The sequence below is a fragment of the Mus caroli genome, chromosome 4 (assembly GCF_900094665.2).
Source record: "Mus caroli chromosome 4, CAROLI_EIJ_v1.1, whole genome shotgun sequence".
Classification (NCBI taxonomy): domain Eukaryota; kingdom Metazoa; phylum Chordata; class Mammalia; order Rodentia; family Muridae; genus Mus; species Mus caroli.
The window spans coordinates 112,717,896-112,741,165 of record NC_034573.1 but is presented as its reverse complement, the minus strand read 5'-3'; the positions used below and the strand labels follow the sequence as shown (position 1 = coordinate 112,741,165).

Below are 23,270 nucleotides of genomic sequence, written 5' to 3'. Positions count from 1 at the left end.
CTCACTCTGGGGGACCTCGGACAGGTCACTTTCAGCCTGGGACTTCAGTTTCCTCGGGCGAGTCAGGTGGGTTTCTCAGCCTTGCTTAGGTAGTTAGGAGCACGCGGTGTGGGTTGCCGGCTTTGAGAACGTGGCTGAGCAGCGAGGCTCCGCCAGCCGAGATGGGCAGGCGCGTGCAGGGATTGGCTGGAGGCGCAGGCCCGAACCTTTAAGAGGCGCGGAGGGGACGTGCTAGGGAGTTTTCATCGCCGGCGTTCCTGGTTTGCTAAGTGCTAGCGAACGTAGTAGTGGCTGCGGCTGCGCCTAGGATCGGAGCCACAGGCGAGTGCCGGCCGGCAGAACACAAGAGCATCCCGGCGTCCCGGTCCCACGCGGCGTGGCCCGCGGGTCATGGCCAAAGGAGAAGGCGCCGAGAGCGGTTCCGCGGCGGGGCTGCTCCCCACCAGCATCCTCCAAGCCAGTGAACGGCCGGTCCAGGTGAAGGTGAGGTCCCGAGAGGAGGGCAAGGGGTGGTGGGCCGGCCGGGATGTGGGTACAGGGGCATTGGAGACTAGGTCTGGCCTTGGGACACTTGGGGGTAACAGGGTACGGTGAAGCTTGAAAAATGCAAGGAGTGCTCTGGGACCGGGGAGTGATGGAGAAAGTCTGAAGCCCCTTTGCACACCCCTACAATGGGTTTGCGCCAAGAGCGGTGCCGGCAACTCTACGCGGCGTGGGGCTCTCCCCAGCGCTTTAGGTTCTACTGTGCTGAGCCACACTAGTTTCTCTCCCTAGACCTGAAGAGACCCCAGAATTCTGAGAGTCCCTTTGGTTCTCCATCTCTCACCACCCCCCACTCTCGTGCTTTAACTCTGAGGAGGGCCACTCAAGTTCATTCATAAGAACAAGGGCTTTGCTCTTAAAGGAGCCGCATACCGAAAGCATTTGTGTGACTGAGGGTTCACATGCACAGAGCTCCGCGTGTCTCGACATTCTCTCTCTCTCCGATCCGTTCTAACTCTTTGGATCTATTTAACCACACCATGAAACCATGCGGCCCCAGGAAAGGGATCTCTGACAATATAGCTAATTGGGAGGTGCTTAACTTTTCCTTTTAATTTTATTAACTGTTCTTGGAAGAAACGAGTAAGCAATTATGCTGTTACCATGTATGAGTAATCTCTACTTTCCCTGGGCAACCTCAGCCTCCCCTAGTGCTCCACCCGGAGAAGGCTGAGCCCTGCACCTGGAGCCCTTTTTACCCCTCTCCAAGGTCCCCTAGGAGCTGGAAAGGGTGCGTGTTAGGCAGACGGATGGTAGGACTGCTCAAGGGTTTGCCTGGAGCTGAAGACTCTCTACAGGGGCCCGGGAACTTTGGGACAGATTGAAAGAACAGCTGTGGATGCAGCGGGCTGGGCGCCCCCCACCCCCCTTCTGGTGCTCTCATCCAGGACGCAGGTGGATCCTAGCTGCTGCGGGGCGTCAGGGAGGGAGCCTGGGCTGGGCTCAGGGAACTTTTGGCAGCAAGAGGATTTTCAGGTTGTGGCAGCTAGTGCCAGGTAGGGACAGGTCCATTGCTACAGCATGTTCTTTCTGGGTAACTTGGAAAGGAGCTGAGGGCCTGGGAGAAGATTTTATTTATTTATTTATTTATTTATTTATTTATTTACTTTCTTATTTATTTGAGACAGGTTTCTCTTTGTATTCCTGGCTGACCTGGAGTTAGCTCTATAGACCAGGTTGGCCTCAGACTTTATGGATCTGCCTGGCTCTGCCTCCCAAGTGTTGGGTGGTGCCACTGCACCTGGTCTGGGAGATCTTTAAAGATGGAAGGGGATAGGTTTCCTCAGAGTCTGGGGGTGGAGGGATAAGTCAGTGTTTAAGGGCAACTTCCTCTGGGGTAGGGGAAGTGAGATTTCCCTAGGTGGGAACTGGGCAAGGTAGAACTGTTCCTCTTGGCCGAGTTGGCTGGAGAAATAAATGTCTGTGCCTCTGGCACATTCTAGGTTGGTGGCCAGAATCCTGGGCTGATTTTCATTCTTTCCTTCTCTTCCCAGAAGGAACCAAAAAAGAAGCAGCAACTATCCATTTGCAACAAGCTTTGCTATGCAGTTGGAGGGGCCCCGTACCAGTTGACCGGCTGCGCACTGGGATTCTTCCTGCAGATCTACCTATTGGATGTGGCTAAGGTGAGTAACAGGAGCTCCGCAGGCTCCTTTGGTAGCCAGAGGGAACTGATGGGCTCTTGGTAGGGTCATTCAGTTTTCCCCAGTGGTAAAACAAGACCAGAACACATTCCTTGGCTGCCACTCAGGGTCACAGTGGATGGGAAGTAAGGCTTTAGGAAGTGTGCGGGGGGGGGGGGGGGGGGGGGGGGCGGTCTACCTGCCCCAGGAACCACAGCTGGCAACTCTTCCTTGCCTGGCAGGAGCAATAGAGAGCCTGGCGGAATAGGGCAGTGGCTGAGGGAGAATGGGACCCGCTAGTGACGCTGTTCTTAGAAGAGACTGGCACACCATGTCCCTGGCTGGAAGACAGTCAGCTGGCTTGGCTCAGGGTTTAGTGGGTGTTGCTGTTGCTAGGTTGATGGAAGAACTGTATCTCACCTTCACCTGAGGAGCAGCAGCTTGCTGCTGATGGGTAGGAGAAACCTGAAGGTTCAGGCAGATGTTAGTGTCCCGGGACTAGGGGGTCTCTGACGGAAAGGGCTAGTTTGGGTGAAGCAGGGCTACTGTGTGTACTTTGAGAAGCCTTGGCTGGCAGCCTGGCATCCAAAGAATTCGCCCTGTCTGGATGAGAGAGTGGGAGACTGGGTAACCATGGCTCCGGGGTGCCCTCACTGGCTCTTTTCTGTGTAGCATCTCTGGGCAAGCGAGGCATATTAGTTTCCATTTGCAGGTGTGGAACACTAAGCCCCAGAAAAGACAGAAGACTCATTCAGTAGCTAGGTTTCCAACAGTTCCCATGGCTGGGTCCCAAGCGGGTTATAAATAAGAGGAACCTGCAGTTGACTATAAAATTGGGTTACAATAAGTGGGGAGAGTACAGAGTGGGGATACAGTGTGGGGAAGGCTGCCAGCTTTCCAGAGCAGGGTTGTGACAACTGGATATGGGGGCACACGCCAGTTATCCCAGCACTTAAAGAGGCCAAGACAGGATTAAGATTCAAAACCAGCCTGAGACTCTGTCTCAAAAACAAAGTTAAAAAGAAATCAAAGTTTTATGGATGATATTGAAGCTAGACCTTAAAGTGTTTGGGAAGTATGAGACGGTTTGAGTATATAGTAATAGGACATTCTCTAAAAATCATCTATAGAGCAGGCATAAAGTCACACATCTGTAATCCCAGCACTTGCAAGTTAGACCAGCTGGGTCTACTTGCCAAGTTCTAGGCCAGTCAGGACTACAGATGAGTCTCCCTCTACACACACACACACACACACACACACACACACACACACGTGTGTGGGGCGTTGTCACTAGAGAGATTGTTCCATGGTTAGGAGCTCACTGCTTTCTTAGAGGACCTGAGTTGTGAGTACCCAGGCCAGGCCACTCACAATCACAACTGCCTATAACTCCAGCTCTAAAGGATCCAATATCTCTAGCTTCCAAGGCTCCTATACTTGTTCAAACAAATCCCAACACACAATCACGTAATTTAAAAGTAACATGAATTCTAAGAAAAAAAAAAGATAAAAGAAAACCTCTCCGCATTCCCCTTTCCATATGCAGGCTAAAGCTTGACCTCATAAAAACACACTGTAACTGATACATCTTTTACAGATAGGGAAACTGAGGCTCACTGAGGGGTACAGGGAACAAACACGAGCTCTCTTACCAGGTGGCCAGGGGCTGGGAACTGTCAGAGGGAAGGAAGGAAGTGACCGTATGCTCAGTGTTTGATGAGATGTTTCTAAGTGCAGCAGAGGGAAGGAAAGATCTAGAGAAGCTTCAAACACAGCCCTACTCCAAAAATGCCATTATCGGAGATACGATGTTGTCGCCACCATCATCACTGCTATGTTGTTGGGGTGTTTTTGTTTTTGTTTTGAGACTGGGCCTTTCTATGTAGTCTCGACTGTCCTGGAATTCACTATGTAGACCAGGCTGGCCTTGAACTCAGAGATCTTGCTTCTACTTCCAGGGTGTTGGATTAAAGGCATGCACCACCACATCAAGCCACTGTTGTCATAATTGTTTATCACAATGTGGGAGAACTAAACCCAACAGCTCATCCATTCTAGACAAGCATGGTACTACTGCAATAAACCCCGGAACCTGCTATTGTCACTATTAAGACAGTGAGTGAAACCAAGTGGTGGCACACACCTTTAATCCCAGCACTCAGGAGGCAGAGGCAGGCGGATTTCTGAGTTCGAGGCCAGCCTGGTTTACAGAGTGACTTCCAGGACAGCCAGGGCTACACAGAGAAACCTTGACTCGGAAAAAGAACTTCATGAAAATGTTTAAGATCCGGGTGGGAGTGGTGTAAGGTCTTGGTGGCTCAGCTGTGCCAGGGAGGGATGCTCCACTAAGGCAATGAATGAAGGACGCCTTTTGCTTCTTCCCCATGGCAGGTGGAACCACTTCCTGCTTCCGTTATCCTTTTTGTGGGCCGAGCGTGGGATGCCTTCACTGACCCTCTGGTGGGCTTCTGCATCAGCAAGTCCTCCTGGACCCGCTTGGGCCGCCTCATGCCCTGGTAAGTAGAGACCCTCCTTCGAAGTGCAGAAAGGCAGATTTCTGGTGTTTCTCCCCCCCCCCCCAGTCCTCCTCCATCTCTTGTCACAGGTTGGAGGTTGATGGGAAAGCATGACACAATAGCTCAAAGGTGTCGAAACCTTAACCTGTGGCTTCAGCTGCCCCAGGCACAGGCATTGGGACACCTAGACAGTTCATTTCGGGGCTGGCCAGAGTGCTGAGTTAGTTTCCTCCCCCAGCTCAGGCCTCAAGGCTCCCCAAGGCCCGCTCACTCACCTTGGTGAGACTGGAATCCCTACTTCTGCCATTCTATAGCAGCAGAGGTAGATAGGTCTTCAGAACAATTGAGAGGTTACCTGGGTTTGAATGGCAGCTTCACTACTTACAGCTGTGCAGCCTCAAGCAAGTTATTAAACATCTCTGATCCTTAGGTAAAGCGGAGGTACGGTGAGGACGTTAATATGTAAAACCTTCAGAACAGCTCCTGGCAGGTAGTGATACACAATCTGACATTCGTTCAAGGTAGTTAATGGTAGGATATGGGTAGGGGTGATACTAAGAAATACCAAGAATAGCCTTGTGTACCCATCCCAAAGCACTGAGTGAAGGGACTATTTTTTCCCTTGGTGTTATTCAGCTTAGGCTTGTGGGGCAAGGTTGGGGGAAGGCAGTTGCCATAGATCAGACAGCGATGGAGACATACAAGACAGGCCAAGCGGGGCTCTGGTTCCCTCCAGGACATCCTGCTTCAGGAGGTGGGGGGGTGTACCCCTTTCATCTCCCGCCCATCCAAGCTTAAGTGGGCGCCTTCCTGCCCCAGGGGCGCCCATACCTGGTCTCCGGCCTTCAAAGCTCTTCCAGCAGCCTCTGCACCTCTGCAGTTTCCTTTCCCACGAGGCCCCCCACCCACCCCAGTCCTGCCAGCCCCTGGCAGAAACCCAGCTTGAGGCCTTTGATCCAGGCTTCATGGCCAAAGGGGGTGAAGGAGAGGGTAAGAGAGCCTCCTTTACCTGGGCAAGCTGCTCAGGGAGTCCTGAGAGCCAGCCTGCGAGACTTGGCCCTGTGCCGGCCTCTTGGCAGCTGGTGGAGGGCGGGGCCCCGCTCCCACATCGCCTCATGAGGCCCAGCCAATGGGAGGCCGCTGCCTGACGCGCTGCCGGCACAGGGTTACTCCCAGTCACATCGGGTTCCTGTTCACTGTTCAAGCTGCTTGTCTCTGAGGATGGAGTGTTTGAGGAAGGCTAAGGAGGAGCCCTGTTCTCTGAGGCGACAACGTGGAGGGGTGGAAGGAGGAGGAGGAGGGCCAGCAAGGCCTCCTTGTGGGAGGGAGATCTGAAGACTCTTGCTAGGTCAGTGTGACTGCTATTCCAGGAAAGTTGTTAGGTCCCCTTAGGTTGCTTTCTGGATGGCAAGTGCCTGGGTATGCGTCAGAATACACATGGGATGACTCATAGGCAGAGGGGCCATTGTGTTCATGACATCCCAGGTTGCACTTCTAGGCTTGGAGACCAAAAAGAGGTTGGGTCTGTCAGGGTTGGCTAGTGTTAGCCTTGCTCTCCTCTCCTTTCAGGTGTTAGGAGAGTTCCTACTTCGAGCCCCTCCTACAAACTACAAAGATAGTGACATTCTCTCTCCCGGGAACTCCTAAGGCCAACTGTGAGACCCTGTCAGCAGGGTCACACAGAGAGATTGAGATGCAGGGGGGCCTGAGGTTGGTGGATTACCAGGCACTGTCCACTTGTGGCCCTGGCCTGTAGTAGTTCCCGAAGGCCACTTTTCCAGTTGAGCCCTTCTGCTGTGATCACAGCAAACACTTAATGTCCCGAGTACTGTTCAACATTTTTCTGTCAACTTATTTAAGACTCAAGCCTACTTCAACACACAAAGTGGAAGTCCTTACACTTGCCTGTGAGGTGTGCCATTTTCTCCACACCTTATCTCCTAATTCCATCTCCCTTGCTCACTGTCCTCCGGCCCACGGGCCCTGCTGTTCCATCCTCCTGCCTCAGGACCTTTGTGCCGACTCTCCCCCTGACTGGGGCGATGCTCTCAGAGATCTGCAGGCTTGACTCCCTGACCCCATCGTCCTCTCAGCCAGCTGAGAACTGCGCCCTCAGTCTCCTGTCTACTTACTCTCTTCTTTTCTCCATAGCATGTGTCACCTTTTAATATGCTATATGACTGTTGCAAAGACTGTGACAAAATATCTATTAGCGTAGCATTTGCCTTATTCATATTTGTGGTAGAACTCAAACCCAGGGCCTTGCACATGCCAAGCACGTGTTCTATAGCCTTGATTTTTGTTCGGTTTTGTTCTTTGAAGGCAAGGTTTCATGCAGCCCAGGCTAGCCTCCCCCTCCTGATTCTCCATTTCTTAAGTGCCCAGATTAGAGTCATGCACCTCCAGCGAAACCCTTGTTTGTTTTATTATTTGGTCAGGGTCTCACTATGCAGCCCTGGCTACCCTGCAATTTCTTATGTAGAGCAGTGTGGCCTTAAGCTCACAGAAATCAACCTGTATCTGCCTCTTAAGTAGAGGCAGGGGGATCCCTGAGTTGGAGGCCAGCCTGGGCTATGTAGAAAGATACTGTCTAAAACAAAACAAAACAAAACAAAACAAAACAAAACAAAACACACAAACAAACAAAAACTAAAACAAACCAATAGAGAATCTAGTGTGTAAATGTTTTGCTTGCATGTATATCTGTGCCTGGGGAGGTTAGAAGAGGGCGTTAGATCTTTTGAAACTGGAGTTATGAATAGTTGTGACATGCCATGTGGGTACTGAGAATTGAACCCTAGGTCTTATGCAAGAACAAGTGCTCTTAACTGCTGAACCATCCCTCCAGCCCCTGTGCTCTTCGTTTACAAAACAAAATCAGATCTCAATATGTAGCCCAGGTTGACTTTGAACTCAGGTCTTTTTGCCTTTGTTTCTTGAATGTGGGGTTACAGGGCACACCACCAGGCCCAGCTCATTATAAACTTTTAAGGTGTCCAATAAAGTAGCATTAAGTATAGTCACATCCTTGTGTGACCATCACTATCTTCTATCCCAAACCTTTTTGTTGTTGCTGTTGTTTTGAGACAGAGTGTCTCTGTGTAGCCCTGAAACTTGCTCTGTAGACCAGGCTGGACTTGAACTCAGAGATCTGCCTGGATTGGCCTGCTGAATGCAGGAGATTAAAAGCATGAGCTTCTATTGTCTAGCTCATCCCAATAATTTTTTTTTTTTTATCTTTTCCAACCCAAACTTTGAGTTCATTAAAAGATAATCCCTACTCCTTCTTCCCTGTCAACCACTATTTCTTGGGACTGAGGGTGGGATTCTGGGAGGATAGATTGTGGTGTGTATGTGTAGGTCAGGGGACAACTTGTAGAAGTTGATTCTTTTTCTCTTACCGGTCTGAATTTGAACTCATGTCATCGGGTTTAGGGCTTGACAAATCTTGTGGGTCATGTCTAAAACTGGATTTGGTTACCCCCTGTAAATTAAGCTGTACAATATTTCTCTCCCAGGAACAGTTATATTCCACGTGGTCATTCCTTAAAGTTCTGTGTTGTTGCATGTGTCGAGATTTTTATTTGGGGGGCTGAATAACATGCAATTTTTGTTGCTTACCAACTAGAATGCAAGTTTTACAAGAGCGATGGTGTCTTCTTCACTGTTACATCTGCAACAGTTAGAATAGTTCCTCGCACATAATTGCACCTCATAAATATTTAGGTAAATGTTGAATGTAGGCAGTGCACGCTTTTTTATTTTCATTTTACATGTGAGGAAATGAGTCTCAGAGAAGTTAAATAACTTACCCAAGACTAAGTTTTTACATTTAGTGACAGACTCAGAAAGTGTAACTCAAAGCTTCTTTCTTTTTTGAATATTTGTTTTATGTGTGTATGCACACACATGCATGCCTACATGTGGGCATGCCGCAGCACAGTGTGTGGAGGCCAGAGGACAGCTGGTGGGAGTTGGTTCCCTTCTTCCTTCAGGTGTGTTCCAGGGATAAATCTCAGGTTATCAGCGGCCTCGCCGCAAACGATTTTCCCACTGGGCCATCTTGCTGGCCTGGGGCCTTCCTTTTAACCTTTGCACTCTGCTTCCTATGCAAATGCTGGGAAGTTGATCCGCCCTCCCGGAGGGATCCATATTTCTCATGATGGTTTGGCCAGATATTTGTCCCCTACCTTCCTTAGACTTCTGTGACTGAGCCCGGTCCTCTTCTGTGACCCCTTTCTCCATTATCTGGAGTTGGCCTCTTCTATCCACTCCAGCTTCCTTGTGTATGTGTATAAGAGATGCATGGAAAGTTAAGGATGATGCTGGGACCACCCCCTTCACTGGGATTCTTGTTCCAGGAAAGATATGCTTGAGACTCAGAGTCTGACCTCATGCTCCTTGCTCTATGTTCCCTTCAAGCTCCTTGCTCAAGATTTTGGTCCAGGTCCTTCGGGCATGGGCATCAATCTTTCTCCGAGGCTCTGGGTTGGGAGGGCTCATACTTCTTCCCCTGTTGATGGGCACTTGTGGAACAGATCTGGGCTCTTAGACCTCTCTAGCCTCCACTCAGACCCTTCTCCTTTCCTTAGGATCATCTTCTCCACTCCCCTGGCCATCATTGCTTACTTCCTCATCTGGTATGTGCCTGACTTCCCATCAGGGACGGAAAGTTCGCACGGCTTCCTTTGGTACCTGCTTTTCTATTGCCTCTTTGAGACACTGGTCACGGTGAGTGTGGGCCCCTCCCCTTGGTACCTTGGTGAGGGGCAGGGGCAAGGGTGGGCCCTGGGGGGTCCTTTGCGTGCCTCATCCATCTAACCAGCTGAGAGCTTTTTCTCTTCCACAACAGTGCTTTCACGTTCCCTACTCAGCGCTCACCATGTTCATCAGCACGGAGCAGAGTGAGCGTGACTCGGCCACAGCATACAGTAAGTCCCTCCCCAGCATCCTGGCCACGCCTGCAGGGGACCCTGGACCTTTCTGGTCCTGTTTTCCCAATCCCTCTTATACTCTGTGGGGTCTAGTTCTTGGCTCTATTGAGAGAGAGAGAGAGAGAGAGAGAGAGAGAGAGAGAGAGAGAGAGACTGGGGTGAACCCCTCTTCCTAGAGCCTTGTGTCTGTCAAGCAGTCACTTAACCATTGAGTTATATCCCTAGCTCATGAAAGCACATTACAAAGAACTCACTTCCTTTATCACTCAAGTGAGACCCAGAGAGGTACGGTGACTAACCTGAAGGTCACACAGAGAAAGGCCATGAAAGTAGGCTGAAATGTCATCTGCCCCACCCCCTAGCCCAACTAACCTGGAGCTAAGAGTGCCTTCCAGTCATCTGACCTTCCTCCCTGGGCCTCTGGGCCATGAGGGCCCATCTGAAAAGACCTCTTCCCTGCCTAGGAATGACTGTGGAGGTGCTGGGCACAGTGATAGGCACAGCGATTCAAGGACAAATTGTGGGCCAAGCCAAGGCACCTTGTCTCCAGGACCAGAATGGCTCTGTGGTGGTCTCAGAAGTTGCCAATCGCACCCAGAGTACCGCCTCCCTCAAAGACACGGTGAGGGCCCTGGTAGGGCAGGGGTTTGGGAAGAAAACAAATGGGGTACCTTGTGTTTATTCTACAAGCAGTAATAGTAGCTGGTAAGTTTATCAGTTAGTGGGCATTTGGTAAATGTAAATATAAGGATGTACATATACCCACTTCACAGATAAGCAAAGTGAAACCTGGGAGGCCAAGTCATTTGCCCAGGGTCCCAGTGAGTTGCAGCGATTCTGGAAGACTTGGGCTGTGGGGTCACACACTATGTAGTCTGGCTGTGTAACATTTTGTATACTTGGGCTTGGCCCAGCCTTGGGAAGCAGCAGCAGGTCCAGGATGACCCTCCTGGTTCACAGATGGAGACAGTGAGGCCCCCACGGGAGAAAGGCCTGGCCTGAGATCGTGGCATGGGGCTGCTGGGATGAGATCAGACTGACCCTGTCTCTGTGTGTCATAGCAACATGCTTACCTGCTGGCAGCAGGGATCATTGCCTCCATCTACGTCCTCTGTGCCGTCATTCTGATCCTAGGCGTGCGGGAGCAGAGAGGTGAGAAGAAGCGTTCTGGGAAGGGTTCTGCCCACAGCTCTGGGGAGCAGTTGTCCCTTTCTGCCTGCTCACCAGGCTTTGGAAGGGACTTCTGCTGCCTCCTCATTATCCTCTCTGATCCCTAGAACTCTACGAGTCCCAGCAGGCTGAGTCAATGCCCTTCTTTCAGGGCCTCCGGCTGGTCATGGGTCATGGCCCCTATGTCAAGCTCATTGCTGGCTTCCTTTTTACCTCCCTGGCTTTCATGGTGAGTGAGGGCCTGAGATGTGCATCCCAAGAGTACTTCCTATAGGGGTGGGATGAGAGAAGATTTGCACTGTGGTGAAGCTGAGGGGCGGGCAGGATGGAGTGGGGGGCAAGTAGAGGTCTCTGGGCTCTCCAAGTCACCTGTTTTCTTCATTCCCTTCACCTGTCCCATGCCTCAGCTGGTGGAGGGTAACTTTGCCTTGTTCTGCACCTATACGTTGGACTTCCGAAATGAGTTCCAGAACCTCCTCCTGGCCATCATGGTGAGTACGGGGCGTAAGGTTAGCTGATGATGTATCTCTGGATGGTTCCTTGAGCATCAGAGGATATGTTCAGGGTGCTCCTTAGTCATGAAGGGATAAGGGAGGTTTCCCTGGATCTAACCTATGATTGCTTAGGGAGGGCTAGGATAGAAGAAGATTTGAGGCTGGATGGTTAGAAAGCACAGACCATTAAAAACAAGGATGCCAACAACTGCGATCAGCCTTGCATTCAGAGTTATGAAAAGGTGGGAGGACTACTTACTCTACGCTCCCCTGGGAAGCCATCAGACATGCCTGGCGGCTTCTCAAGGCCAGTGGCTGGCCCAGGAGCATCTCTTGGGGCCTGAAATTGGCAGGAAGCTCTCTGCAATAACAAATAACACCCCCCCACACACACACACTTCACCTTTCTTCTTTTTCTTGTTTTTTGCTTTTTGTTAAGTTTTTAGAGACAGGGTTTCTCTTTATAGCCCTGGCTGTCCTGGAACTCACTTTGTAGACCAGGCTGGCCTTGAGCTCAGAAATCTGCCTGCCTCTGAGTGCTGGGATTAAAGGCATGCGCCACCACGCCCGGCCCCCCTTCACCTTTCTTGTTGCCCACAGCTCTCGGCCACATTCACCATCCCTATCTGGCAGTGGTTCCTAACCCGGTTTGGCAAGAAGACAGCTGTATACATTGGGATCTCTGTGAGTGTGGCTCAAAGGGTAGAGTTGGAGTTGAGTTGGGGTGTATGTGGGGGGGTTGCAGACAGGAGCCTCCTGGGTGACTGACCTATCTTCTTGTACTCTCTGTTCCAGTCTGCAGTTCCCTTTCTCATCTTGGTGGCTCTCATGGAGCGTAATCTAATCGTCACTTACGTGGTGGCCGTAGCAGCTGGCGTCAGTGTAGCAGCTGCCTTCCTACTACCATGGTAGGTTACACAGAGGCTCACCAAGTGCATTCCCCAGCCAACATGCAACGCTTTGGTGGCTTCTCCTCCTGCTTTTCTATGGGCCTGGGATGAGGTGGGTCTGCCTGATACGGTGATAGAGGTTGTGAACTATGAAACACCTAGCCTGCCCTCTCTTTGCCAAGCAGAATGTCTAAGATGGGACCCGTCTTGATAGATGGGGCCTGTAGAGCCTTCCCCTTACAAGCTCCCATGGGACAGTTGCTGCTCATTGACATGGATACCATATGGGCTGGTAGCTAGGCGAGGGTCATTCATGGCTGCTGCCACCCACTCTGCGTAGGTCCATGCTGCCTGACGTTATCGATGACTTCCACCTGAAACACCCTCACTCCCCTGGCACCGAGCCCATATTCTTCTCCTTCTATGTCTTCTTCACCAAGTTTGCCTCTGGAGTCTCACTGGGTGTCTCTACCCTCAGTCTCGAGTGAGTGGCCTGTGAGTCTTGGGCAAGGTGGGGACCAGGGGTAGGGTTCGGGTATCCCATCCTCACCACTCCTTGCCCACTTGGTTCTACAGCTTTGCCAAGTACCAGAGGCAGGGATGCTCCCAGCCAGAACAGGTCAAGTTTACACTGAAGATGCTGGTGACCATGGCTCCTATCATCCTCATCCTGCTGGGCCTGCTGCTCTTCAAGCTCTACCCCATTGATGAGGAGAAGCGGCGACAGAATAAGAAAGCTCTGCAGGCTCTACGGTGAGAGCTCTCTCTCTCTCTCTCTCTCTCTCTCTCTCTCTCTCTCTCTGTGTGTGTGTTCTCTGTGTGTGTGTGTGTGTGTGTGTGTGTGTGTGTGTGTGTGTGTGTGGTCAGTCAGTCTAAACTCTCAACTATTGCTGCTGCTGGACCGAGCTAGATAACTCTTAGCTACATGCTGGGTACCATACTGCCTTTGTCTTTATATGTATTTACTCAACAGGCAACAAAACAGGCTGGTTTTCTTGTTTGTTTGTTTTGTTTTGTTTGATTGGTTTTTGGGTTTTCCAGACTGAGTATCTCTCTGTGTAGTCTTGACTGTCCTGGAACTCTGTAGACCAGGCTGGCCTCAAACTCACAGAAATCTGGCTGCCTCTGCCTCCCAAGTGCTGGGATTAAAGGCGTGAGCCACCACTGCCCTGCCAAAGAAACACTTTCTGGGTACCAGCATTGTGGTAGGAAAAAGCAAGCAAGCAAACAAAAAAATGGCTGGGCATGATGGAACGTACCTTTAATCTCTGCACTCAAAGAGGTAGAGGCAGGTGGGTCTTTGTGAGTTTGAGGCCAGCCTGGTCTACATACACAGTGAGTTCCAGGACAGCCAGGGTTATGTAGAAAGACCCTGTCTCTAAAAGCAAAGCCAAACTCTCTGTCCTGAAGGAGCTTGTGTTTAGAAGTATGATTCCGGATCCCCTTAGTATTCCAACAATCCATCCTACGGCAGCTGAGCTGTTCTGTTGTTTTGGTTTTTTTGAGGCAGGGTCTCATTTAGCTCAGGCTGGTATCAGGCTAGCTGTTTGATACCAACACAATGGACTTGGCTCTGCTTCCTGAGTGTGGGGATGACAGCCACTCACATGGCAAGATTCTTATGATTCCTATCCTACAGATGAAGAAAGCCAAACTTTAGCCAGTGGTATGGCTTAGTTAGAGTCCTACCCTGTGTTCTAGCCACAACCTGTATTCTGATGCCCTGCTGGCATACAGGCCCTCTGGCATGGCCAGAGATGATAGGGCAGGGTAGAATGACTCATGCCACTATGTCAGCCATCCAGAGCCAGTGGCTCTCTGAGGTTTGTGATACCCTTTGTTCAGCGGGAACAGCAACCAACAGTTTCTGGGCAGACAGTGGGAGTGAGTAAACTGTCCTGTGGTTTAGACAAGACTGACAGCTGCCTTGGACTCCAGGGCCAAGATTCCTCAGGCAGGTGGCAGCAGAGGGGGACGAAGATGCTTCTTCTGACCCATCTTCTCTTACTCTTGCAGAGAAGAAGCCAGCAGCTCAGGTTGCTCGGATACAGACTCCACAGAGCTGGCCAGTATTCTCTAGGACTTGCCAGGGTGCCTGAAGCCACCACACAAAGGACCTGGGGCACCAGGTAGCATTAAGCACGGGATCTCTTTGCCCTTGCACTGAGCAGCTGTTCTTCCTATGTCAAGACAGGGACCAAGGAGTGGAGGGTGAGCGGACCAGGACATCTGTGCTCACTGCAAGGCTGACCGCTCTGTCACCTCCTCACTGCCTGCCCACTGGGCCAAGCCTCAGGGCTGCTACTGTGAATATGCCAAGGACTGACTGGGCCTAGCTCGGAACACTAATGTAGAAACGTTTTATACAGAGACTAATTAATAACTTAATGACTATGTATATAGTGATGTGTGTATGTATATGTCTATGAGGTATTAATGTTATTAATTTTCATAAAAACTGGAAACACAAAGCTGCCTGCTTCTATTTGTGTTCTCAGCCATCCATTGAGCACTTTGTGATAAGACCCAGATAGTCAGTGGGCACACAAAGCCACAGGTGCCAGTGAGTGGGACAGTGTTAGCTTTGGCTAACATCTACTCTGTACCAAGTGCCTTTTGCTGGCGTGGCACACATTTCATGATGTTCTTATTGAACCTGTAGAACCCCTGTGTCATGGCAGGACTGGCCCTGTCTTAAAGATAAAAAATGCAAACCCAGGCTAGCAGCTGCCTTTAATTCCAGCCCTTAGAAGGTAGAGGCAGACAGATTTCTAAGTTCACGGCCAGCCTGGTCTACAGAGTGAGCTCCAGGATAGGCAGCCAAGGCTACACATAGAAACCCTATCTCTGAAAACTAAAAAAAGAAAAAAGAAAAGGAAAAGAAAACCCAAGCTAAAGAGGATGTGGCTAAAGTTACATGGCGAAGAATGATGTATGTGAAACGCCATCATCCCCGTGAGATGATAGCTCTTTAACCACTGCTCTCCATGGCCCTGTGAGTGAGAAAGGCTAAGAAAACAGCGAGAGCCACAGTGGTTCTGCCAGTCACTGCATGTATACCTGAGTCTGTGGGGCTGGGTGTGCTGGTTGGGGGTCTGTAGTGTCCCTGGAGCCCCGTCATTCTCTTTCCACAACTGTTGTCATTAATGTTGAAGGCAGAGATGGTTTCTGTCTAGGGGTGGGTGTCAGGTAGTGGCAAGTCCCAGCTCTGGTGGGAGAAAGCCCAGTTAAAGTACTTGTCCCATTACCACAGTGTAAATGTTTCCACTGTGGCCAATTCAAATCACTCTTGCTTATATCATCTTACATGCCCCTGAGAACTTTATAGTTGGCTCTTAGAAGTTCAGAAGGGTCACCCTACCAAACCACTGCATCGCACACACCCAAGTCAGGCTCCAAAACCACAGGGAAGGAAAGCAGGAAGGACCAGGAGTGACTAGTCCAACTATCTAGGTTTGTGTACAGAAAAACAAGAGCCCAAGAGAAGGGCTGAGACTATTTGGGATTACTTTGCCCTTGAATTTGGGCCTGATTGTTATGGATAAACTTCTTTTGGTAATTTTCACCAAGTGTTTCTAACAGGCACTGTTACATGTATTCATAAATACTAACACATTTCGTCCTGAGCTCCCTACAAGGAAGGTACTGTTATTATTCCGGCTCTACAGATAAGGAAACCAAGGCATGGGGAAGTTAAATGACTAGACAAAGGTCATTAGTAAGTGGATGGGTTGATGTAAGTCTAAGCTGTTTGGCTATAGGCCCAGACCCTCTAATCACTACTTTAATGATGAATAGTTAGATCCTACCAGGCCAGTTCCATGGCCTTTATAACTGCCATCTTCAGTCAGAGGTCGCCTGACAAGACAGGAGCCGCAGCCTAGGCTGGCTCCTGCATCTAGAGTACTTAGGGATTTTGATAATGTTTATAGAGGTCCACTCCTGTTTTACGGTCCTTCAGTTCTAAGTGGTAGCCACCAAGACTTGTCTTTATTTTCCATTTTTGTTTTCTTCCTTTGGCAGCCATAGGGATCAAACCCGGAACTTTGTTTAAGCTAAGCAAATGATTTACCACTGAACCACACCCCTAGTCTATCTAAGTCTATGATCTTTAAAATCATAACAATAATAGTTGTTGTTGTTGTTAGTAGTAGCAGTGTTGTTATTATGGCTGTGCATGTAGTTGAATGGTGGAGCGCTTGCCTACCACATATGAAGCACTGTGTTTAATCCCCAGCACCGCAAAAACAAAACCCACAAAAATTAGATTTGCAAGTTTGCTCGTTTTCTATGGTTACAATTATTTCACACCTGGGTCTTCATGCAAATGCTCTCGGGGGTCTCTATGGCCCTACAACCTTCCAGGCTTGAGATCCAGGTACAGCATTTTCTTTAGCCCACCTCTTGATCTCTTGCTTCAGTGCTACCTACAAGTGCTCACCCAGAAAGCGTCTGGGAGGTAGTTCTGGCCCCTCTGCTCCTTAGGCTAGTTCCAGAGCCTTGCCCCTCTTATCCTGGTCTCTTGCATATAACCTGTGGCTACGCATTTCCTTTCCCTCCCTCACACTTCCCGATCCATTGGAAGAAGTGCTACTTCCACTCATCTGGATCCAGATCTGGCAATACTGCAGCCAACTGGTTTGACAGGACCTGGCCCTGGTCCTCAACTAAGTACATATCTCCCCTCAACGCCCACCACAGCAGAGGACCAGGTGTGCTTTTAGCGCCACCTACTGGAAGTAAGGACAAGACATCCACATTGTTAAAAAAAAAAAAGTCCAGATCAGTCATTGATCTGAAATATTATTCCATAGTTACAATGATTCTATCATATGCCATGCACCTGCTAGGCTCTAAGAACATTGGTGGACAACACAGAGCTTGAAATTTTGGTGGAGACCCACGGTGAATAGATAGGATGTAATAAAAAGAATTTCAGAATATGTCGGGCAGCTTTGGTGCCTGCCTTTAATCTCAGCACTTTGGAGGCAGAGGCAGGCAGATCTCTGAGTTTGAGGCCAGCCATATATACAGAATGATTTTCAGGACAGCCATGACTACACAGAGAAACCTTGTCTCAAAAACAAAAACAAACAAAAATCTCAGAATGTAAGGCCTGCAAGATGGCTCATTGGGTAAAGACTCTTGCTTCCAAGCCTGAGGTCTGGAGTTTGATCCTCGGGACCCACTCGATGGGCGGAGAGACCTAATGGCCACAAGGCGTCCTCTGACTTCCACATGTGGCCATGGTATGTGTCCTTCACAATACACATTAGCAAACAAATAAAGCAATTAAGTATAAAATTAAAAAAAAAAACTATGTTTGAGGCCTAGAGAGATAGCTCAGCAGTTAAGAGCACTTGCTGCTCTTCCAGAGGACACAAGTTTGTTTCCCATCCCCACAGTTACTTCCATCTTCTGGACCCTTCAGGTGCCTGCATGCACACATGTGGCATTCACTCATAGTCATACACACACACACACACACGGGTTAATAAAAATACATCTTCAGCTGGGTGTGGTGGTGCACACCTTTAATCTCAGCACTCAGGGGTCAGTGGCAGGTAGATCTGTGAGCTTAAGGCTAGGCTGGTCAACACAGCTAGTTCAAGGCCAGTCAGGGGACCTTGTGTCAACAAATATCTTAAAACAAAACAAAAAAAAAGAATTTTAGATTGTGATAAGCACATAAAAAATGGAGTGATTTGATGGAGGGAGATCAGTATAGAATGTCCTAAAATCATTCATTCACATTTAACTCAGGAAGAAGAAATGACCAGATGGTCAAAGATCTTTCTTGGAGTGACATAGTGTGGGGACAAGAAACAGCTACTGCAGGCCCTGTTTTTACAAAAAGCCTGATGAATTTGAAGGACAGAAAACTCAATGCTTCAGTGTGGAAGGATCCAGAAGAGGGGTAGCCTAAGCTAGAGGGTGTCAAGGGCCCAGAACCCCCAGATTCTTGAGACTTTGAATTTAATTTTGAGAGCAATCAAAATACCATTGAAAACATTTAAGTCTGGAGAACAATTTACGTTTGAAAATAAAGTCTGTTGGGCCCTGACTATTGCATTATAAAAGAGCAAACTTTGCTAGGCAAGGTTGCTCTGCATGTACTTGCTTTCAGGACGCTGAGTTTGAAGCCAGCCTCATCTATATGGTGAGCCCAAGACAGCTAGGTTATGTAGAGAAACTCTGACACCACCCCCCATCCCTTCCACACCCCCAAAGAAAGAAAGAAAGAAAGAGAGAAAGAAAGAAAGAGAGAAAGAAAGAAAAGAAAAGAAAAAAAGGAAGAAACCTTGAGGGGAGAGGACACATGGATGGCTGTGGATATGTAACATATATCCCGGATCATCAACCGGAACTTCCTAAGGAAGGGCGGTACAAAATCATCAAATCAGATGAAAACATGATAAAAGCTGTTTGCACCCCAGGACTACAAGGGATGACATGCTGTTTATTGGACTCAGTGTTGCGTGAGCCTCCTTTTGCAGGGCCCTGTTTTACGAGGAGGGACTGCAGCTGAATCCCCCGGGCCTTTGTGGGCTTTTCCTATGCTTGGAAAAACTGATATTGAGTGGACATGTGTGCCATGAGTGTTACCAGGAAGAGGAAAGAGCTATGGAAGTGACAGAAGGAGATTAGGTAGAAGAAAAGTGAAGAGAAGAGGGGAGAACAACATGTTGAAGCTCGGAGGGCAGAGACATCGCATGAAGGAATGAGCCGGAAGAAGCTGGAAGGAGCCAGAATGAGCTGGGTGTAATTGAAACACCAAGATGGAGGAGGAGCCGAAAGATGAGGCTGAGGATGAAGATGGAGGAGGATTGGCGCCCATCCTATTCGAAGAAGAGCACAGAAGCATTCATTTTAAGCAGGTGAGTCATATGGCAGATTAAGGACTTAGAAGAACCACACCAACTGCTATGAGGGGATGATATAAGAGATATCAAATATAAGTCTAATATTGAATACTATAAAACTTGTGTTTAGGACAAGTAATGAGAATCTTCATTTTCTCCACCTTGTAAGACTTGGATGCAAATGTTTTAATCTCTCTCACCCCTAAGGCGTCTACTGCATTCCGGGAATTTGAGGGCCTGCCTCAGTGACTGCTTTCTCTTCAGAGCACTAAACCTTTTTCCTTCCTCCTTCATTTCTGGTTCTTTTCAGACTAGCCAATTGCATAAGACTGCGAGGTGGATGACAGCCAATGGGGAAAAGATACGGTTCCCACCTGAGTCAGACTAAACACCCAGTGCTTTTCTGAGTTTGTCTTGTTCAGACCCTTCAGTAGGAGTTGTGGTCTTTTTCATTTCGACCCCAAACTTATGGCTAACAAAAATCTCAAGAAAGCAGGAGTAGAATAGAAAGCAGGAAAACAAAACCAACCAACCAAATAAACAACAAAAAACAAAAACCTAAACTAAACTAAACTAAATTAAATTAAAAAATAAAAATTATTTTTAAAAAATGGCGATGATTATAATGATGATGATGTACATGCATGTGTATGACGTGAGAAAGCATAGCATGTGTGTGAAGGTCAGAGGACAACTTGGTGTTGTCTATTCTTTCCTTCTGCCTTTATCCAAGCCAGCAAGTACCTTTACCTGCTCATCCATCTCAACAGTCTAGTAGGAAGCCTTTTCTTCTTCTTCCTCCTCCTCCTCCTCCTCCTCCTCTTCCTCCTCCTCCTCTTCCTCCTCCTCCTCCTCTTCTTCTTCTTCTTCTTCTTCTTCTTCTTCTTCTTCTTCTTCTTCTTCTTCTTCTTCTTCTTCTTCTTCTTCTTCTTCTTCTTCTCTCTCTCCTTCCCTCCCTCCCTCCTCCTCCTCCTCTTCTTCTTCCTCCTCCTCCTCTTCTTCCTCCCCGTCCTCCTTCTTCTCCTCCTCCCCACCTCCTCCTTCTTCTTCTTTCTTTTCCTTCTTCAAACGAAGATGCTGTTTGTGTAATGGTCCTAGAACGAATGAAGTTCTCGACGTGGCGCCTGGGTGCTGGCAATAGAGAACTGAGTGGATGATGGGTTGGCAGCAAGTTAACCTGGAACAGACCAGGAGAGTGGGGAGCGTGATTAAGGATTGAGTGGTTAAGGATAGGGAAAAGCTGCTATTCGGCAGCGCAGAAGTCATAGCATGGAAGGAAGAATTCATCCACTGTTTCTTTCTATCACTTTCATATACCTGAGAAAGAAATCACACTTAGGTACTCTACTGTCTATAGCTACAGTGCATGTGGCTCTGGGTTCAATTCCTAGCACTGAAGGTGGGGTTGAGAGGGAAGGAAGGAACTCACTGGTGAGAACAGGATAAATATTATAATCAGTACTCTCTATTACCATGTAGATGTGTGAGTTACATTAGATAAAGCTTGGTGAACGACAAGCATCCCCAGGACAGAGGAAGCTGAGGCTCGACGATCATAAGGTAAAATCCAGCTTGGGCTACGCAGTAAGACCCTAGAGATGGATGGAGCTCATTAGAGTTCTTAGCATAGACAAAGCTATGGGCTTGATCTTCAGAACCACAAAAACAAGCAAGTAAATAAATGCACTGGCCAATGTGATTGGATAATAAAGTAAAATAAAAGTGAACTAGAATAGGTAAAATTACTTTTGTTTGTCAAAGACATGTTTATTCCAAGAGAACCCAAGTAAATCAACTGGGAAACAAGAAAACTCAGTTTAAAAAAAAAGTGTGTGTGTGTGTGTGTATGTGTGTGTGTGTATAAGATGAATATACTTGGGTTCCTGAGCTCCATCATTACCACTGCAAAAGCAAATAGATTTTAAAAAAATAATGTAGCAGGGCAGTGGTGGCGCATGCCTTTAATCCCAGTACTTGGGAGGCAGAGGCAGGCGGATTTCTGAGTTCAAGGCCAGCCTGGTCTACAAAGTGAGTTCCAGGTCAGCCAGGGCTATACAGAGAAACCCTGTCTTGAAACAAACAAACAAACAAACAAACAAACAAACGTACAAAGCCATACTCTTTCCATATATAAAATACAATAAGTTGCAACTACATTGTGGATTATAATAACCATTACCACATGTGGCTATTAAATTTATTATGATTAAAATATATTCAACAAGATTAAAAATTAGAATTCATTTCTTCAGTCACACCATACTTGCCTTCCGAGTTGACATCAGTGAGGCTGTGGACTGTGTTGTCAGAGAACATTGCTATCATTGCAGAAGGTTTTATTGTTCTGAGTCAAGTGAGAAGGAATGGTAAAACAGAAGACTTTGTTTCTGGGGGGAAAAAAGTAAACAAAGGCATCTCCTAGGAACAGCAAAGAAACAGTTCTTTGATGAACCATATAACTTAGGTTTTGGTCATGGACCTCTTTGAGTGTTAGGAAGCAGACAAAGTACCACCCTTTTGAGAATCTTCTCTGATTCCTTCAACCTAGGAGAGAGCTTCCTCCAGGCCTGTATTTGTCTTGTTATCATTGACACAAAATACCGGACACAAACAACTTGTGAGAGAAAGGCTTTGTTTTGGCTCATTGTAAAGTTTCTCTCTCTCTCTCTCTCTCTCTCTCTCTCTCTCTCTCTATCTATCTGGTTTTCCTTTCCAGCCCCAGCTCCCTTCAAACTATTCTGTCTACCACTTGGTAAGTTATCTCTCCTTCAGCCCTGCCTGCTTCTTCCTTCCTGTCTTCCTAAATGGCTCACTTGAATCTCTCTATTCTATTCTGAGTTCAGGCACCTGCTGGTTTATGTCCATCTCCCTGTGGCTTGCTTGAATCTCTCTTTTATATTATCACTATTTCCCAGAATCTTCTCTCTTCCTGCCAGTGTCCCACCTCCGATTCCTATCTCAGCTCATTGGCCATAGGCTTTTTTTTTTTTTTTTTTTTTTTTTTACAGGAGATTTTCTCTACAGCTCATGGTTTTGGTCCATGATGGCTGCTTGCCTCTGTTTATGCTGGCCCTGTGATGTGGCCGAACACAAAGGCGGGAAACCATGTGGGAGACTAATTACCTCTTAGTGAACAGGAAGCAGCAGGAAAGAACTGGGTACACCTTTTGACAAAGGCATATACCCAAATTCACCTACTTCCTCCAACTAAGCACACCTCAGAAAGTTTCCACAGCCTCCCAAATAGCATCATATAGTCAACACATGATTCCACATTTGAGTCATGACACCCCTCTGGGGAGATACACAGCGATCTTCACTACTCACAGACCGCATCTTTGTGAAATTGCCTACTTCCAAAAATGAACAGCAACTCCAAAACAAAATTCTAATATTTGGGGTTTTTTGGGGGGTGGGGTTCAAGACAGGGTTTCTCTGTGTAGACAAAATCAAAACTGATGGTCACTCATGAACAGACACAGAGTCACAAACCTTTTGCATGCCAGATGAGTACATCTCAGCAGCAACAATGGCCATTCCTTTCTGAGGTGTCTTTTGCAAGGTTGTATCTACTCCTTTTGCCTGGAGTTGTAACTTCCAAAGAGAAGCTGCACTCAAGAGATTAGAACGTTCACTACTTTGTGATCTTTTTTCATCTCTGCAGACTCTAGACGAAAGACTTCAGCCAGCACCGAAATGCATAACAGCTCTCCTTATACTTCAATTCTGTACACTATCCGAGAGAAAGGATTTAAAATGCTGTGAGAGTTAACATGAAGAAAATGAATGTGCTTGTTACAGGAATCAGCACAAAAAGGCCAAGGGCGATTGAAGCGTTTTAGCCCCCTAGTTCTCAACCTGTGGATCTCGACCCCCTTTGGGGTCACATATCAGATAACTTGCATATCAGATATTTACATTATGGTTAATAATAATAACAAGATTAAAGTTATGAAGTAGCAACAAAGTAATTTTATGATTGGGGTCACCACAACATGAGGAACTGTATTAAAGGGTCACAGCATTAGGAAGGTTGAGAACCGCTGCTCTAACCAGACAAGTCCCAAATAAGTATCTTACTAAACATTTAGTCTTCTGTTCCTGGTTCCCTTTCTTTCTTTCTCTCTTTGTTTCTTTTTTCCTTTCCTTTCCTTTCCTTTCCTTTCCTTTCCTTTCCTTTCCTTTCCTTTCCTTTCCTTTCCTTTCCTTTCCTTTCCTTTCCTTTCCTTTCCTTC

The 23,270-nt window shown here is 48.0% G+C and overlaps 1 protein-coding gene across 2 annotated transcripts; it reads left to right on the top strand.

Moving 5' to 3' along the window:
• Positions 1–235: 235 nt before the first annotated feature.
• On the top strand, positions 236–14,933 carry Mfsd2a (major facilitator superfamily domain containing 2A). Of its 2 annotated transcripts, none has more exons than XM_021160044.1 (14): positions 236–483; positions 2,037–2,168; positions 4,560–4,684; positions 9,277–9,415; positions 9,537–9,615; positions 10,083–10,240; positions 10,680–10,770; positions 10,896–11,017; positions 11,196–11,279; positions 11,883–11,966; positions 12,078–12,190; positions 12,513–12,656; positions 12,749–12,925; positions 14,189–14,643. In XM_021160044.1, exons 1-14 carry the CDS (start codon positions 391–393, stop codon positions 14,250–14,252), a joined length of 1,605 nt encoding a protein of 534 aa, XP_021015703.1. In that variant the 5' UTR covers positions 236–390; the 3' UTR covers positions 14,253–14,643. The 2 variants fall into 2 exon arrangements, with proteins under 2 accessions (XP_021015703.1, XP_029332433.1); XM_029476573.1 differs by having other exon boundaries at positions 244–483; positions 2,040–2,168; positions 14,189–14,933.
• The last annotated feature ends 8,337 nt before the right edge of the window (positions 14,934–23,270 follow it).